This window comes from Pelodiscus sinensis, chromosome 14 (assembly GCF_049634645.1).
Source record: "Pelodiscus sinensis isolate JC-2024 chromosome 14, ASM4963464v1, whole genome shotgun sequence".
Classification (NCBI taxonomy): Eukaryota; Metazoa; Chordata; order Testudines; family Trionychidae; genus Pelodiscus; species Pelodiscus sinensis.
The window spans coordinates 41119977-41139266 of record NC_134724.1 but is presented as its reverse complement, the minus strand read 5'-3'; the positions used below and the strand labels follow the sequence as shown (position 1 = coordinate 41139266).

Genomic DNA, 19290 nt, shown 5'->3' with positions numbered 1-19290 from the left:
CCCCCCCTTAGGAAATGTGCAAAAAAACTCATATGGAGATTAATTCCTGAAGCTGGTACAGGTCCATGATTATTGGAAGTTTGTCGTCATATGACAATACAGGCTGAGAGAGAAGAGTTCTTCAAGAGCTGGTCCCAGTCTGTGCTCCATTTAGGGAAGAGGCATGCGCTTCATACCCCTGAAGTTGGAGAATTTTGAAAGCAAATTCCATTGGCCCTTTCTCACCAAACAAGGAGAGAAAGGGCAGGGCAGGCCAACCACCTCTCCCATTCCTTTTTACCCCACGTGTCCTGGCCTGGAATCTCCAAGTTCCAGGCTCTCCTTCAGGCTCTTTGTTCTCTAAATTTTGAATGTTGCCTTAGTGCTTTTTGGTTGTGTTATTTCCATAGTTAGTGTTTGTAACAGCTGTTAAAGGTGTTAGTTAAAGCTCCTGCCCTCTTCATACTCCTGTAGAGGTTTCAGATTACTCCAAGAACTCCAGGTTTCAAGATTTGTGTGTTCTGCCTCCATTCACTGATAACCATATGCAATGCTTTGGTAAGATGCATGTCCTGGCTAGGGTGGAATATCTGCTGCTCTTTCCCTAACTTTACCAGAAAAGCATAGGGATTGTGGCCTAGAAAACATCTCATAAAGAGCATGGGGCTGCAGTTGGGCTCAGGCCAGGGGACAGCCCTTGTATATCAGTCTAAATCTACGTGGAATACACCTCCCACTGCAAAGTCCAACTCTGCTAGAGGGAAGTGTGTACCCATAATCTCCCTGTTGGGGTTTCATTGGGAAGGCAGAGAACTCTTATGCAAATGTAAGTCATTTATGAAGTAGTCCATCTTGAGAGGTTGAGCAGACCAGCTCTGTTAATCTTTAGGGACTTGGGACATGCCAAATCCCAGGAGTCTAACACCCATAAAGGAAGGGCTTTGTTGGTACCAGACGCTGTTTCATGGACACCCATTCCATCAGGACCAACGAAGTCTCTGGGTCAGTTGGTTCCAGCACGATCAGAACTGCTGCCACCGGTGATAGCAACACTAAGGGTGCGTCTACACAGCACTATAACATGAAATAACACAAATTGCGTAACTTATTTCTATGCTATTTTGAAATAGCTTATTTAGTCATTTGGCACTGGCTGCACAGCACCACAAAATAAGTGCTATTCTGAAACATGCCTTACTCCTCGTAGAGTGAGGTTTACAGGGACATCGAAATAGCGAGCCTGAAATAACAGTCTCGCTGTGAAGACGCAGGATAGCTATTTTGGGATATTCCAGTATCCCAAAATAGTGTTGCAGTGTAAACGTACCCTAAGTCTCTCTTCTGACCAGTTCAGTGCAGGTGACTCACGCTCTGAAGAAGTCAGAGACTTACACTGCACCGGAGAACGACTTTGCTCTTTCCCTGTTATCATGACCTTCAGTAATGAGAAAGCTAGTGACTTCACTAGTTGATGTTAGCTTAGACTACTGGTTTTCAGCCTGTGATCCATGGAGGCAAGCTATGTCTAAGAGGTCCATGAAAGGTGACAGTGTCAGTGTTCCCATGCCTTTTGCAACCACTGTATTTACACACACTGGAAGAAAGGAAAATGAGCTGGCCATCAGCTATCACTGTTCTTACATTTGCAATCAGTATTTTTCATGTTCATTGGGTAGATAAGTTTCCTTTCTTTTCAAGCACTTGCTCATGTCCATTCCACATTAGGGGGGTGTGCTCTCCACGTGCACCCATACTGGAAGCTTTTCCCCCAGGAGCATCTAGAGTGGAGTGGCTCTGGTGACCCCTGGGGTGGCATCACCATGGCACAGTATAGCAGGCTCTGCATGCTTCACCCACCCTCAGTTCCTTTTTGCCAACAGTGTCAGTGCATCGAAACTGCTGGCTTTGACTCATCATAGCTAGATACCCTCTAGTTAACAGCTGTTTAGATAAGTTAGCTTAGTTAAGAGTTCGCTGTCCAGGATGGCGCATGCTCCGATTCCCAGGCTTCAAACCTTGTGTTTTGTGCAAGTGCCCTGTGCCTGTGACTGACTCACATGAGACTTGTCTGCAGTGTCTTGGTGAGGGGCATGTTAGTGACATGGGCCAAATTTGCAGCTCATTCAAGCCCCATGCTAAGAAGGAAAGTGACATTTGCTTGCAGGACTTTGAATGGAATTGGCACATTCCCAGCAAGGGAGCAGTCACTGGCCTCAACCTCAGGCACTGTGTATCTGGTGAGGAACGCACCCGTCGTGCATTCTTCCAGTCAGCCCCGCTCACCCTTGCCGACCCTGGTATAAAAAGCAGAAGCGCTGGCCAAGGGCCACTCCAAAAGGACCAGGAGAAAGAGGGAGGGGAGCTTCGGCCTGCGTTGAGTAGCTCATTGCCCCCACCAGGAAGTTGAAAGGCAGTGATGATGGCTGCTGGAACCTTAAGGCACCGCTGACTCCAGACGCCCTGTGGGCGATGCAGGACACTTCAGTCTCTGTGCTGGCATTCCTGACGATCCAGTCTGGAGGCAAGCTGCATAGGGCTTCCTCAGGGCATCTGTCTTCTAGGGGATACGAATGCCAGTGCTCCCCCATGTCCCGCCAAGTCTTGAAGTCTGGGAGACAGGAATCACAGACGCCCTTTCGGTCTCCTGATGTGAGACAAAGGCAGGGGTCAGGACAACTCTCACCAGCGCAGTGGTGCAGACTTACTGAGGTTAACATCACCAAGGCCTTGTCACTATCCCTGGAACTGCTCCCTGGTGCACCAGTCATCTTCTCGTTGGCACTGGTCCTGGTCTTGATGCTCCTCAGACTGCCAAGATTGCTCCAGCACTTGGTGCTGTTCCAGATCCCAGCACCAAAGAGATGATGGGAGGCTTAGGTTGCTGGATGACCAATGTAGATCCACCTTTCCCGAACCAATCCCGGCTTTCTGTGATAGAGGTTCTGCGTGGTCGGAGAGACACCGGTAGGCCAGAGCGTTTACCTCTCTGAGAGGTAGTTGTGAGCCTTCTTGTTCTTAGTCACTGGGCAGTGTGCTTGTGCCATCAGCGGCTGGCACAGAGCAAGGGTTTCCGCTTCCCAGACAAGAGCAGATCCTTTTCGATGCCACCCCAACCCTCGGCACCACAAATGCTGGCATGGCTGCAAGGACAGTGGCCAATGCCCTGGTTTTTTTGGAACCCTTGGGGATTTACACAGCAGCCTAGCTCAGTCTCAGGAGAGACCATCATCTTGGTGTCTTGATCTCCTAGGCCAGTGGTCTCCAAACTTTCTATGCTGAAGATCATTTTTTTAATTTAAGGGCAACATATGATCTACCCCACCCCTTCCCGAGGCAGCAAATCTTCCTCAACGCTTGGCCTACTCCATCCCCACACCCTCCCTCACTCTCTTCACTCTTTTCCACTCTCAAGCTTGGGCAGAGATTTGGGGTGCAGGAGTGAGGATTGCAAGCTCTGGAAGTTTGCCCCAGCCTGGAGCCCCCTCTTGTATCCAAGCTTACTCCCACATCCCTCACTCACTCCTGCACCCCAATGCTTTGAGAAGGAGTTTAGATGCAGGAGGTGGCTCCAGGCTGAGACCGAGTGTTGGATGCAGGACAGGGTGAGGACTGTGTGCTCTGGGAGAGAGTTTGGGGGTGGCTCAAGGCTGGCATAGGCAGTAGGGGTGCAGGCTGCAGCAGGGAAGCACTTACTACAGATAGCTCCCAGTCAGCAGTGCAGCAGAGTTCAGGCAAGCTGCCTCTGCCTGGTCCCATGCTACTCGTGGAAATGCTGGTAGGCTGAGTTCTGGGTGCAGCCCCTGCAGCAGAAAGGGGGTATTACATGCAGCACTGCTGCCCGGAGCCTGCAAGTGCCTCCCCCATTGTCCAGTTCCCATCCAATGGAAACTGCTTGGCTTCTTCCAGGAGCAGCATGGAGGCAGGACAGCCTATCTGAGGATCCCCATCAACTAGCAGAGGCTGCAGGATGTACCAGTCAATCACAATTGACAGGCTGGTAACCGCTGCTGTAGGCCCACACAAGCTGCTGGGGAGAACATCCCCCTCCCTCCCGCAACCAAGAGCTCCTAATAGATCCCTAAGAGGTACCACAAGATCAGGGAGTGGTAACTCCAGCACTGGCTTCCTCTTTGTCCTCAACAGATGAGACCCTCCCATGCTCCCTCTCCTGGCGTCGCTGTTATGTTTATAAGAAGCACACAGGATCTTTTTCAGGGGAAAAGGCAATACACCGTATTTATTGAAAATCCAACATGAATAGCAGCATAAGTATTCACACCGTGCGCACACACGTCCAGCAGATGTTCTTACAGTTACCAGTCCATTGTGACACTAGTTAAACTAGAGGCCGATTGTATTGAACATGAGTGAGGAGCTAGGTTCTGTCAGTCATGATTTGAAGCACCGAGGCAGGACTGAACCATGACCAAAAGCACCCTGTTTTATATTTGTGATTTCCCATTTGAGTCTGTAGGCTTCGCAATGTTATGCTGCAATCATTACTCCTTAAATGGTGTTAATCTCAGTTTTCTACAGTTAACCTTTGATGATGATTGTCATTATCTCTTGTTTGTGTCTCCCTCTTGGGGGGAGGTGCCTCCCTGTCTCCAGGGTTTGTGAAATCTTCTCATTTAATTCTAGCATCAAGCACTCCTGGTTGTCTTCAAGGTTCTCACTTCTTTACCATCTGGACATCCGTGGTGGTTTTCACACTTATCCTTAACTACGCACACATCCTCCACTTTCACCAAACAATTTACACAGCATTTCCTGTTAAACAATTTTGCAGAGTTGTAGATAGGAATACATTTTAGAGAGGGATTATAGAGTTTAGCTGAAGGACACAATTTAGTTTGCACACTAGACAACTTAATGCTAATTAATGGTAATGGGAAGCAAGACCTTATAGAAAATACTGATCATGAAAGGTAGCTGACAGTCAAATAGCAACATACAGAACTTAGCAGCAAATCATTCTATGGGGCTTGTTATCATTATACTTATACTAGCATTACCCGTCCTGTTGTGACGGTAGACATACACTCACGGTGGCCTGACGCAGAGGGCAAAAGCAGACCTGGCTGCCATCTTGTCTGTGAAGGACCGGCTGCTGCCATGGCTGTGTCCCTCATGCTCCGCTCCCACCTCGTGCCGTCCATGTGTGCCGTGCACTCAGACCTGCCAGAGAGTGCCGTGGGGCCGCTGGAGTCTGTCATCCAGGTGCCAGCAGGCAAGATCCTGGCCAGCCTGCCCGGATCCACTGGCTAGACTCCCTATGCTCCTGACGAGGCGTGGCCTCCATTCCACACTTGGCCCATGGACCACTAATTTATTCCCTGCTTGGGATCAGCCTGGGTTGGGGGAGGGGGCTAGGGAGGGCTGAGCTACTCTCCTGTCCCTGACGGGACTGGGCAAACCTGAGCCAGCATTGTCCCCAGCTGCAAGGGAAGGTGTAGCTGGGGGCCTGGGAGCTGCCCTATGCTGGTGGGGGAAGGGGGCTCTGGGAGCTGCCTTGGCTGGGAGGAGGGGGGGTCACTGGGAGCTATCTTGGCTTGGTGGGGAGCTGCTCTGGTTGGGGAGGGGATGGGAAGCTAGCTGGGACAGGGAGTCTGGTGCTGTCCCGCAGGTGAGGGGCTGAAAGCAGGGAGTGCCATGCCTCCACCACTCCTCAGGATTGGGAGCCCCTGTGTGCCCATGGGGCGGGCCTAGGGCTGCTGCGTACATGCCCAAGGTGGAGCAGCGCCACCCACACACACAACCCCCTCTTCCCTCCCTCGCCCGAGCCCGTCACTGCTTTGCATTGGCTCCACCGTGCTGTTTCCATGGCTACGGAGTCTTTAGATCAGTGTTTCTTAAACTGGGCTCCGTGGAGCCCGTACCCAGGGGCTCCACGAGGCTGACAAACTGGAAACATCAATAAGTGCAGCACATACAATCAGTGAACCGCTGGGGCTCCGCATACATTTTTACACATGGAAAGGGCTCCGGAGCCCAAAAAGTTTGAGAACCGCTGCTTTAGATAAACAAAGCACAGCAGCCAGTTAGCAGCTTTGTCAGTGTGGCCCCGTGGCCCATGTTGAGAAACACTGTTCTAGACACACGCCGATCACTGGGTCTCCTGGACCATGACAAAGAAATCAACGTTCGCACCAGTCAAAGGATAGAGCTGACTGAGGCAATACTTGACTCAACCCACTCCAGGCCTTTCTGGCTCTAGGCAGATTCCAAGCCCTAGTAGGCTTCCATCAGGAGGCGTCCATGTATCTTCTGACTATGGCCAGGATCTGTCTGCACCTTTTGGGGCACATGGCAGCGTGCATGTATTTCATCTGCCGTGCCAAGCTCGCTTCACATGTGGCCACTCCAGCAGATGCTGACATTAGCATACTCGCAATCCAGAGACCACCTGGACAAGGTGTTTATGATCCCCTCACAAATACTTACTGCTTGCAGTGGTGGACCATGCTGGAGAACATCCTGGCGGGGGAGTCCCATTCTCCACCCCAGCCCCCTCTCTCGAATATGTGTCCGGTGCCTTGGACCTGGGCTGAGGCTCACACCTAGGCAAGCTCTGGACTCAGGGGTTATGGACCCCTGAGGAAGCAAGTTTGCACATAAATGTTAGGGAGCTCAGAGTGGTACATCTGGAGTATGGGGTTTTACCATGTTACATGTCGGGCAAAGTGGTGAGAGTCCTCACGGACAACACAGCCGCAATGTTTTATATAAATAGTTAAGGGGGAGCATACTCCACCACACTGTGACAGAAGGTGCTCCTTCTCTGGGACTTCTGCATCAGCCACGACATCCACCTGAAGACAACTCACCTTCTGGGGATCAGCTATGCTCCAGCAGATCTTCTCAGCAGGGACTTCTCTTTTCACCATGAGTGATTGCTCCATTAGGAAGTGGCCTCTGCAGTCTTCCATAAGTGGGGGATTCCCTAAATAGACCTCTTTGACAGTAGGCAGAACTGGAAATGCCACTGTTTCTGCTCCTGGTCCAGCCTGGGCAGGTGCTCCCTTTCGGACACTTTCCTCCTGTCGTGGTCAGAGTGCCTGCTGTATGCGTTCCCACCAATCCCTCTCAGTAGGGTCTTCATTCAGATCAAATGGGACAAGGCCCATATCCTCCAGAGTGCCCCAGCCTGGCCTCACCAACATTGATTCAGGACATTATTGGACCTGGAGATTTCTCCTCTCCCCTTTCCCTCCAGCCCCTACCCATCAGTGTGGATCTGTTGCCTTCAGGGCTGGCTCCTTCATTCTCATCTCACAAACCTGCACCTCATGGGACTGATGCTGCATGGCTGAGCGAGGCTGAAGGTACCTGGTCAAAGGTCCTTGAAACCTTCCTTGAGGCTGTCCTACGCAAAGTGGGCAAGATTCTTCCACTGTGGGGTGGAGCAGGATATCTCTCTGAAAAGCCGTCCAGTGCAGTTGGTTCTTGACAACCTGCCAAGGCCTGGTACATGCCTTTTATTAAGGTGCATCTTGTGGCGATTTTGGCAGTCCAGAGGCAATCAAGTGTTTCAGTAGGACATGATGGTGCATTCCTGTGGGGTATTGAACACCTCTGTCTGTCGGTGCTGGCTATGTTCCTCAGTTGGATCTTAACTTAGTGCTCTCCTGACTCATGAGGCCTCCATTCCAGTCACTTGAAGCCTGCTCTCTCTCCCATTTGGCCTGGAAACTGGCGTTTCTGGTTGCTGTGACTTTGTTGAGATGGGTTTTTGAAATCTTAACTTCTGAGCCCCTGTACACTGTTTTCTTCAAGGACAAGGTCTGTCTACAGCCCCTCCTGACTTCATGCCAAAGGTCATCTCCTCCTTCCACGTGAACCAGGACATCATCTTATCTGCCTCAGACTGTACAAGAGGGAAGAGGCTGCATGCTTTTACGTGGAATGCACTAAGTTGTTCCGCAAGTCAACCTTTCATTGCTACAGCTGATAGGATGAAGAGTATGCAATGTCCACTCAGAAGCTGGCCGACAGGTTTATGTTGTGTATCCGGACCTGCTACAACCTCACCCAGGCCCCCCTGCTGCAGATTGGGGAGACCATTCAGCCAGAGCTCAAGCATCGTCATCGTCCTACCTCATGTATGTGCCGATCTCAGAAAGCTGTAGAGTCGTGATGCGGTCCTCGGTCTATGTGTTCATGGCCCACTATGCCCTCATACAGCAGGCTAAAGATGATTCTGGTAAGACAGGGCCATGCTGCAGGCTATGAGACCATGAACTTGTACCCGCATTCATGTTAGGTAACAGTTACCTAATGTAAGCTTAGGACAAGACTCAGTGGGCTTAAATTTCAGCAAGGGAGGTTTAGATTGGACATTAGGAAAAACATCCTAACTGTCAGGATGGTTAAACACTGGGAGAAATTGCCTAGGGAGGTTGTGGAATCTCCATCACTGGAGATATTTAAGATATCCCCTATGGATGCTTCTAAGGGAAAAGCTTCCAAAACCAGTGCATGTGGCGAGCACACACAGCTAATGTAGAATGGACATGAGCAACACATCTTGGAGAACACCAGTTACAAAAAAGGTAACTGTCTTTTCTATTACACTATGATATATTGAATATAAATCGTGTGAAATATTTAGACGAGGTTTAGATGTGTCAACTGGAACATCTCTCTTGGTCTGAGTGAGAGTGTGCAGATTTACACCAGAGGAGGACCTTTGTTTATTTTGTTAGTTATAAACATATCCACAATGGAATAATAAATGAATTCCAACAGGATAGTTTACTGCTTGATTCTTGGCCTGTTTTCTGGCTGTTCAGGATTTTCAAAGATGCTGTATCTGCTCTGGACATGTTTGACATGTTTACGTTTCCCTTTACAGGCTCGAGATGACATTCTGAATGGCTCCCATCCGGTCTCCTTTGAGAAGGCTTGCGAGTTTGGAGGCTTTCAAGCACAAATCCAGTTTGGACCTCATGTAGAGCACAAACACAAACCTGGATTTTTAGAGTAAAAATCTTCTGCTAATTTCTAATTTTGAGTGTCATTCTGTCTATGCAGTGATGCATAAAAGAGTGGATGTATTCTGTTTTTCTGTCCTTGATGATTGGTCAGTGCTGTGATGATTTGGGACCTTTGGGGTGCCAACTATGGTGCTGAGATACCACTGAGTCAGCCTATTCAACCAGTGTTGGCCCCCAAAGTCTCCTCCAGCAAAGCTTACAGGCAGGATTACCCCCAGCTGCAGAAGTACAGACATTGAAATCAGCTCTGGGAAGACTCAGTTTAAGGGACTTGGCCCAGCATCCAGATGTTCATCCTCCTTGGGGTATAAACCCAAAATTATATGAAGTTCACCTCCTTCCTCAATGCACAGGAAGGTATGCACAGCCTCCTGCTTCCCACCTCCTCCTCCGCCCCACACCCCTGTTAGAAATTACATAAACTGGTTATACACTTGAACCTCTTTAATCTGGCAGCCTTGGGAAATAGGCTATGCCAGGTTATGGAATTTTCCAAACCATGGGTGTTCACCATAATGAAAGGTAAACAAGCCTATTACTAAACCATGTATAAACCATTATAGAGTACTGTACATGTATAATATGTCATAAAATAAGTCCTTAATGCACTGAATTTAAACTGTTATTGAGGCTTGGGTTGCAGGGACTGAGGGGGAAGTAGGATGCAGGAGTGTGTTGGGGTTGAGAGAGAGGGATCTGGGGGGGAGTCATGCAGCTGTTCCCAGATCACAGATATCTGGATTACGGATGTTCAAGTATATTCTAAACCAGAGAAGCACACAATCTAATATAGATTAACTAAAGAAAATGGTTACATTTTATAATTTCTTACCCTGGATATTCACAGGCCAGTGATTTTTTTTAGCCTGGGTCCAGCAGTTCAGTTAGGGTGTGTCTAGACAACAGGGTTTTGTTGACAAAAATGGGCTTTTGTTGATAAAACTATACCTGAGTCTACACTACCGCCGCGTTCTGTCGACAGTAAGTCGACAGAACGTGGCAGTTTTGTCATCAGCGGTAAACCTCATTCTACAAGGAATAACGCCTTTTTTCGATAGTACTCTGTTGAAAAAAGGTGCTATTGCATGCAAACTGCTTTTTCGAAAGAGAGCTTCTAGACTCTCTTTTGAAAAAGTGGCTTGCTTTGTCAACAGTTAGACTGCTTTGTAGTCTAGATGCTCTTTTTCAACAGAGGCTTTGTCGACAGTGTCTGTCGACAAAGCCTCTGTCGAAAAAGTCGTGCAGTCTAGATGTACCCTTACAGTCCTTTTGTTTCCAAGTGTTTTCAAGTACCTCTTTGGAGTGGGGAGGCAGAGGTGAAGCCAGCTGAAGACAATTATTGTTCTCCTCCCCTGCCTTATATAGAATTTCAATAAAGTGGGAAACTTTTCATGGATTCCTCCCCTCCCCCCCTTTGTGAAAGGTTCAGCTGTCCAATATGTGGATTAGTATCAGGTGACCAGGTCACCTGACTTTACCTCATCCAGGAGTCAGTAACAGAGTGGAGTGTTTCCTGGACGGCCAAGCCTATTCACAGTTCAGTGTTCTAGTAGATGGCCCATCACCTCTGTCAGGCTTTTCCATTGTAGTACCTAAAATGTTAGCAGTGGGAGTGATCCAAAGCAGCAAGTATGAAATACCCATAAAGGCCAATATTTCTTAAATTTGGGAACAAAAATGACCCATGCATATAAATGGGATAATCATATTCAGTAAATCATAATCTTTCCAATGATACCTTACATGAGCCATCTTGTATAAAATGTATCTGTATGTCATATTAATATCAAGCATATTTTCATAAAGCGTCTGGAATACCACTCAGAAGTGCCATTCATTAAATCATTACCTTAGTGATGTTTATATTTGATTGAAGATATTCAAAGGAATCTATTAAAAATAGTCATGTGCTTTGGAACTTTTTATACTTCAGCCTTGATTGTCTAGAACTCTTATAACAGTTCCATAAATCAACAGATATATAATGCTCAGTTATGCAGACAAATCACAGAAGCAAGCATTCTTCGGTTCCGATTAATTTGGATAATCAAACTTCTCGTGTACTGTCTATATTTAGTCTCTCTACTGACTGGTCAGTGACTCTTTACTGAGCCTTGGTCTACACTAAGGAGTTATTATGGAATAACTGTCCTTATTTTGAAATAACAAGCGGAGCATCCACGCTACCGAGCCTGTTGTTTTGAAATAATGAGCTGATTATTTCGAAATAACAACTGCTGCTTTCCATGAGGAATAACACTTATTTTGAAATTATTTCGAAATAGCGGTAATGTGGATGCTCCACTGCTGTTATTTAGAAATAACTACTCCCCAGAGTCATTCATAGTAATTACTCCCCAGTGCTTCCTGGGGCTCTAAGTCGAGGTAGCATGTTCACATTAAGGGAGCTGCATTGCACTAATTTAGAGGCTTCCCTGTAGTGTGGACACATTATTTTGAAATAGTGGTTTTGGGTGTTGTTATTTTGGAAAAATTTCCTAGCATAGACATGCCCTTAGGGAGCTACAGATGTCTCAGAAAACGCTATATGTGATGGGCTTAATTTATGCCTGGTCCTCATTACTTGTTACAGAGACTGATGGCATAACAGTTACATAACACCATCTTGATTTCTTTATGGTTTCCCATTGTCTTCGTATACCCCACCTGATGTGATGTGATGTAGTGGATAGCTGTAGAAGCATTAAGGTAACACTAAGTGAAGTGACTCCTTTTTAAAAGCATTATTCCTTCCCTTCTTTTTTTAAGAAATTAGTTTTCCCATCACAGCAAAGTTTCCCACATTAGAGCATATTTAGCTTCTCTCAAAGTGCTGTACAATGTCAACAGACTTCAGCTGCTGCTAACACATCCAGACTTAGTCTTTGCAAGTTCATTCCAAAGGGGGAAAAAAAGGTTATAACCAGCAGCTCTCTGTTTGTTGGACACAAACAACAGAATGTGGATTTCCACTGTGTGGCTGCAGCAAACTTATTTTAACTCATTCAACAACTAAAGGCATTGCAGAGTAAGGACTGGGTTTACTTGTTCCTATCTCAGCACAGTAGGCTGGACTTGATGACTTCTCAAGGTCTCTTCCAACCCTAAGTTTCTAGGATTGTGTGATCCTACCTTTGATAAACAATAGATAAATAATTGAACTTTACAGGGGGAGAGGAGAGTTTTCCTCTAGCGGAGTACAGATGCAACTCAGTTTAAAAATAGCCTGTTGTCTCTACGGTTTTTTATTATAAATGGTTTTATTTAAATTGGCCATAATTGAGGCAGACTAGTGAGACATTTTATGACATTGATACGAAGAATATATATTCACTGTACAGGTGCCAGCCAATTATCTTTGTAAAATTCAGTTAATGTTCTTATACCAACTTTTCCAATCATTCTTATATTTTCCACTGAACTATATTTATAGGTTTAATTTAAGTGGGAAAGAGTTTAAGCAGCATGTAAATTGCGCATTAAAACTCAATTGAAGTAGGGTTGAGCAGTGTCCATTGACTAACCAGTGTGACCTTAACACAAAACTGGCTTCCATAAGAGAGTCCATCTGTTCATAAAAAAAAAATCAATTCAAAACAAATAGGGTTGATTACTTTTCAGCATTTTTTCAAAACAGATTGGTTTAGTTTACTGTATCTAAGTATGTTTATAGAGAGAGCTTCTTAATTTTATCCTTTTTTTGTCATTGATAAATAACTCTTCACGAAAAAAACTGATTTCCGGCATCTTGTTAACACTTAGATACTGGTTGTTGGAATTTCCTTACAGCACATGCCAAAATAAATTTCCATTAATATTAACTGTGAAAGCTCCTGATTAAAGAAATCTTAAAAAGCTGGATGAAGAAATAATTAAGTTTTGTGTGGCATCTGCGCAGGCAGGCTGTGCTTTTAAATTTGAGAAAATAACTATTAGAGAGAAGTTTTAAAGAAGCCCTTTTTTCATTGGTATGTAGGGAAGAAGAGGGTACTAAATAGCTAAATTGACCATCTAGATTTTGTAACCAATGACATAGCTGTCTTAATCCACACTATTTTGTAACAAGCAATAGCTCCCCCTTTGTGATGTCTTCTTTCTTAATGAACATTGGAAAAGTGTGTTTGATGCTCATTAAAAATATCAGATATTGGCAGCATTTATTTAATATCTGAAGAAAGCAAAGGAGCAAACTTGACCTGGATTAAATTACTTAAAAGCTGCTTGCTATTGCATGCTGTTAGACTGAAATAATAGTTCAGCAAACAAGCAGTTGAGGTTTTGTATGTGGGATGTGATATGTAGGTGGTTTTATTAGCACCATTAAAGGAACTGCTAAGTAAGATTCAATCATACTGCCACAACCTAGATGAACAATATGTATCTTCAGAGTGAGATTAAAATAATTTTAAAGTATGTATGTCTGCATTGCATGTAAGCCCTGGGTTAGTAGAACTCAAGACAGCAGACCCTGGGTTTGTTAACTGAGGATTTGAGCATCTACAGTCACTTGTAATCTCAGGTTAAAAATTATTGAACTCTGGGTCCCAACTTGTGGCTCCAGTGTCTACACTGCATTGTGCAGGCTTGAGCCTCACCACCACTATACCAGACTTTGTAATATGAGTCAGCTCTAGGCCTTGGTTTCTGGCGTATTATAGGAAAATTTGACTCCCTACCAAACATGATTGTCCAGAGGACAGAGAAAGTCAGTTCTTGGCATTGTGGGATTCATTTGACAGATTCCCAGAGCATGACTAGAGTGGAGCTTTATCCACTTGGCAAAACAATATGTCTTGAACAATGGGTTCCAGCTTAACTCAGGTTCAGACCCTCCACTCTCCATCCTCTTGCGGTCCTGATATTCTTGGACTGAGCCCTGATTAGCACAGTTTGTGTACAGATGGAATGTGGAGCCTGAATTTGAAACCTGGAATTACTTTGCAGTGTAGACACAACCAGTATTACAAAAAGTCCTTCATTACATCCATGATATCAGTATCCAGATAGTGCACTATAAATACAACGCACTACAAGACTATGATCCTGAAAACTACTTTAAATGATTGACAGCAAATAATAATTGCCTAGCACTTAATGGCTGGCTTGCCTCTTTACTTCCCTGGAATGCAAATGGGAAGAAGAGCATAGAAGAGGAAGTTCCTCTGAAGAATCATGTTCACTGGCTGCCCTTAAGCTATTTCAAGCTATTGTGCAAATTCCACTTAGAGGTCTGAACATGCTTAATTCCCATCACGTTTTGAGACCTGTGGATGCCACAGAAATTACAATTATTTATTATTTTAATTTCAGGATGCTACGAATATTAATCAACCACTTCAGTGTATTTGTGGATACAATATTATTATTCCAACACTTCTGGAAAAATGGGGAGAAATAGTAGTATTCATAATCAATAAATTGGTATAGTAGTAGAAAGCACAGGTAGTGACTGAACTGCTGATGCATAGTTGACTTATGCTTTCGTGTCTTTCCCTGAAGTACAATAAATTAGTGTTTAATATCTGTATATGAACTCATTTGAAATATATCAGAAGGTTTAGTGAAGGAAAGAATCCTAGTTATTTACTGTGTCAGACAGAAGAAATATGAATTATCATTGGTAAGGATGTAGCTGAAATGACAGTTTATCTCCTTAACCTCACCTCTGATATGTAATCAGGCATGGTCGTCTTTCATCATATGGTATTTTATGCCTGTTTTAGAAGCCAAGAGGGTTTATTGTTGGCAAAGGGATATGGGAAGCAAAACCATTGTTTAACTGTAGTATTTTTTCCAGTCTGAAAGAATTCCTGCCTAAAGAATACATCAAACAAAGAGGAGCTGAAAAGAAAATATTTCAGGTAATTTGAGACATTACTTTTGTAAGTATAAGAAGAGTTTACATTCACAGCTCTGTAGTCTCTGCATGTCCGCTGCTTACATAATAAATTCTCATTAACTCAAGTGTAAAGACGCTGACAACCTTTCTTTTCTTCCATTGGCAGATTTATTATCCTTTGTGTTTTTATTGAAGGTCATTCACTTTCAGTGCGTGTTCAAGGTTCCTTAGGCCTTTTTTCTAAATTATGTGAACCGGGAAGATGTGCATTGGCATTGAAATAGAAGCACACTTAGGGAGGTCAGTTTAGTTTTATGCATGCAGCTTTTCATGCCTTCATAGCTCAAGCATGAGCTTCAAGTGTTGTGTAAGACAGAGTTCTTCTGGGCAATACTTGAATTCAGCGAGTTGGCTGGGAAGGACCAAATTGTAAAAGACTGAAATGATCAAATACACAACATGCTGACACTGCTGGAAATGTTTTATAGGATTTTGCCCTGATGTGTCAATGCTGATTAATATATAAACCCAGCAACAAGTAAGTATATGAGCAATTTTATTTAGCTTAGAAAATTTTGAAGTTAGCAGCTGAAATATGGTTATTCACATCATGAAAGAAAATGGCAGTGACATATGTTCTCAGCATGGAACCTCATTCTAATTGTGCACTGCTAGAATTTTTGAAGTATTATTTTTATTCTGTGCACTCCCAGTGAATAAATTCTTTAACTCATGAATTAGTTATAGGTGGAACCATTAGTGCCACCCACAGTTGTGTTTGTCCAGCACTTTTCCAGGCTGGATGTCAGCCACAGAGTGAATTTTTTTGTAATATTTCAGCAAAAATGGTCCATCCATTTCTTAGGATGAGACTGTTTTGTCCAAGTTAAAAAAGATTGTTACAAGAGATTTGTTGAGATATTCTAGCACAGGATAGGCAATAATTTTTGCAGGGGAGCCACTCCCAAGAATTTTGGTAAGTTCTCATAAGCCGCACTTTTCTTTTCAATTAATGGAAGTGTGTGACGGACCGGGCCGGGTCTGGGCACAGCTGAGGGAATTCGCTTAGGGTGAATTGCTCAAACTCGGGGTTCCTTACAGCCCCACACTGGAGACCTTCCCAAATAGGCCACAAACCAGTCACAACGAGCACTTCAGCTGACAATCTGGCCAGCCAGAAGCCTCACAAGCAAAACCCCTCCGAAACCCCAGCTCTTCCTCTGCCCCAATCAGCCCCAGGCCTAATACTAAAGATCACTGTTGCACCCATGGGGGGGTGTTTGCCCCAAAAGTCTGTACAAAGGGGATCATGTGAGGTGTCACATGAAAGCTTATGTTCTACTGATTCATTATATGCTATTCATGTACTTGTATAATATCTGTATGTGGAGTTATAAATATGTACTCTGTGTTGACCACAGACAGGTTAGGGGTTACAGATCCCAATCTCACCTACCCCGAATGGGTTCTTCCGGTCCCAAGAAACCAGCCACAGGTCCCAGACAATTTACACTCTGGATCTTACCCACAAGACCACGCTGAGCCAATCCTTTAGAATCTAAAAGCATGAGAGTAAGGTTGTTAAGGAGAATGCATTACATGCATCTAATCAGCCAGTTCTCGATACAGGCTCTTAGCAGAGATGTTATAAACTGCTATCTTAAAGTCTCTGGTGTACAGCCTATGTCAGGATGCGTCCACAATTCTTTCCGGCTCATTGTTCCCTGCAAGGCTGCAGCTGTGATCAGAAGCTGAACTCAAGACCTAATGAAATCTGCCACATGGCATTTTATATCCATCCCTGGTCTCTTCCAAGCTGGAGTGGGTCACATGGCCCAGGGACCTATTCTTGTGTCCCAAGCCAACAATCATCATTCTGGCTGGTCTGCAGGCATCCAGATTCATTCCTCAGGTGTGTCTTTGGCACCTAGAGATCTATTGTCCCTGGAGCCTCGCTAATTAGCATAGACACTGAACGAACATTCCAGGCACATTGCTCTGCCTCAGACAGAGAATTTTCCAGGGTCAGCACAGAGTACAGATTTAGAACTCCACATACAGATATTATACAAGTAAATGAATAGCATATAATGAATCAGTAGATCATAAGCTTTCATGTGACACCTCACATGACCCCCTTTGTACAGACTTTTGGGGCAAACGCCCCCCCCCCCCCATGGGTACAACAGTGATCTTTAGAATCCAATAATGTGACAAGGCGTTGTGTGGTCTGGGATGGAGTTGGGTGTAGAGGGAGCTCAGGACAGGGGTGGGGTGCTGGATCTGCAAAGGGGTTTGGATACAGGAGAGGTTTCTGACCTGGAGTAGGGGATTGGGGTGCAGGAAGGGGTGCCAGGTGCAAGGTCTGGCTGGGAGACGTTTGCCAGCATAGGTGGCTCCTGGCTGGCGGCGCAGCTACTGGTTGCTGCCGGTAAGTGTGTGTCTCTGCGTGGGGGGGCAGGCACACTGGGTTCCCACCCTTGCAAGCACTGCCCCCATAGCTCCCATTGGCTGGTATCTGTGACCTCCTCCCCACCTAGGAGCTGCTGCCAGAGGGATGTGCCAGTCACTTTCAGGAACTGCCCAAGGTAAGCGCAGCCAGGAGCCTGCACCCCTCACCTCCTCCTGCACCCCAGTTCAGGACCCACACCCAAACTCCCTCCCACAGCCCACACCCCAAACTTCCTCCTGCATCCAGACAAGTCCCTCCCACAACCCACACCCCAAACCCAAACTCCCTCCTGTAGCCCACACCACTTCCCAAACACCAAGCCCCTGTCCCAGCTCTGAGCCTGTACCCTCCCCCACCCCGCAGCCAAACTCCCTCTCAGAGTTTGCACCTCACAACCATTCCTGCACCCAAATGCCTTCCAAGAGCCTACATGCCAACTTTCTGCCCAGCCTGGGAAAGTGAAGGATGAGATGGGAGTGGGGTCAGAGGGAGGGGTCAGCATGTGGCCTTGGAAGAGGGCAGGGCAAGGGATGAGCAGCTGCAGGGGTGGGGGTCCCTGAAAATGTTTAAATCAAAATGGGGTTCCTCTCGAGTTGCTGAAGTTTGTGACCTGTTGATCGGGGGATACAGTAGCTCAGCAGGACTGTCTAGTTGCTCTCCCCAGTTATCCTGAGCCATCGTGGCCGGTCACCAGCTCAGAGAACGTGCAGACAGTTCCTTGTGTTCTTGATTCTCCCTCTGCTGGCACCTAGTCAGAATAGAGGAGGAAGAGCAGGAGGAAAAGGACTCACAGAGAAGCAGGAGACAACTGAAGGTATGGGCAGGCATGAAGGGAAGATATTAAGGAAAGGCAGTGGCTGGAAGCAGGGGATGGATCGTGCGACAGGCTGGGGAGAGGGCCAGATGAAGAGTGGGGGAGATTAGGAGTGGTTGAGCAAAGGGACTGGAACAAGAGGCTGCAGGACAGTAACAGTGAAAGTAATTTTAGGGTACTGCTAGACCAGTAAGCTTTCTTTCAGTATCAAGTAACTTGGTTTAAATGATAGTTTAAAAAAGAACTCAACACCTACATGGACATGATATTGGAATGAACCAGTTTGGCTTCTCTATAGGACTCTATATTGGAACTCCTTGAGCATGTCAACAAAATATTGCATGAAGAGGAACCAGCTAACTTTATTTTAAAATTCCCTTTGGTAAAGTCTTTAACAGGATGCTGCTAGGGAAATTAATTAGCCATGAGGTCAGTGGTAGAGGAGTTTTACAAGCAAGAAACTGGCCTAAAGACCAAACATTTAATATACTCCATCTTCCACAAGCTGAAAGCTGAAGTGCCTGTAGGTGAACGGATATCATGGTGACTAAACCTTAACTGTGTTCAATGTAGTGTATTTTGGAACCAGTATTAACGATTAGTATTTGAGTATTTCTAAATAAATGGTAACTACTAGGAAACAGATTTTACATCATTGTAGACAGGTTAAAATCCTTTTCCAAATTAGAGTGACTTAATTTTTTTTTTAACACATGGAAAAATAAGATGGATAATGACATAATTTAGTTGATAAATCAGGATATAACCCCACATGGAAAGTTGCTTTGATCTCTAATGGCAGACTCTGAAAAGGATTCAGTAAAGAGAGGTTCAGAAGCAAGTATCAAAGTGACTAGAAACATAGAAAAACCCTACAGAGAGAGAGAGGTTTGGGACTGTTTACCCCATAGGAAGGAGCAGGAAAAAAGGTAGATGATATAAACATTAATGGGTAATATAGTGAAGGTAGATCAGTGAAAATGACAGGGAGCAAGCTTAACACTAATACAAGGCAGTCCTGTGTACACATTGAATTCCACAGGGTACAGAGGTTAAGTGTAGTGAGATTTTTAAAAGATTGGTCATTTGAGTGAATGGCTGGGAAGAGGCAAAGTGGTTTTATGTAAGATATGAAAAAAATTGAGGGATAAATGTAAATGATGATGATTAGGCAGAAACTTCCCCTTCGGGCACCTTGTTCCATAATTCT

The 19290-nt window shown here is 45.3% G+C and overlaps 1 protein-coding gene across 9 annotated transcripts in view; it reads left to right on the top strand.

Moving 5' to 3' along the window:
- Positions 1-19290, top strand: part of TLN2 (talin 2) — a 368094-nt gene that overhangs the window by 198646 nt on the left and 150158 nt on the right. For all 9 annotated transcript variants that reach the window (XM_075897670.1, XM_006127334.4, XM_006127338.3 and 6 more), the window contains 2 exons: positions 8834-8961; positions 14773-14836. In XM_075897670.1, the coding sequence (XP_075753785.1) occupies positions 8834-8961; positions 14773-14836 (192 nt within the window). The remainder of the gene's footprint in view (positions 1-8833; positions 8962-14772; positions 14837-19290) is intronic.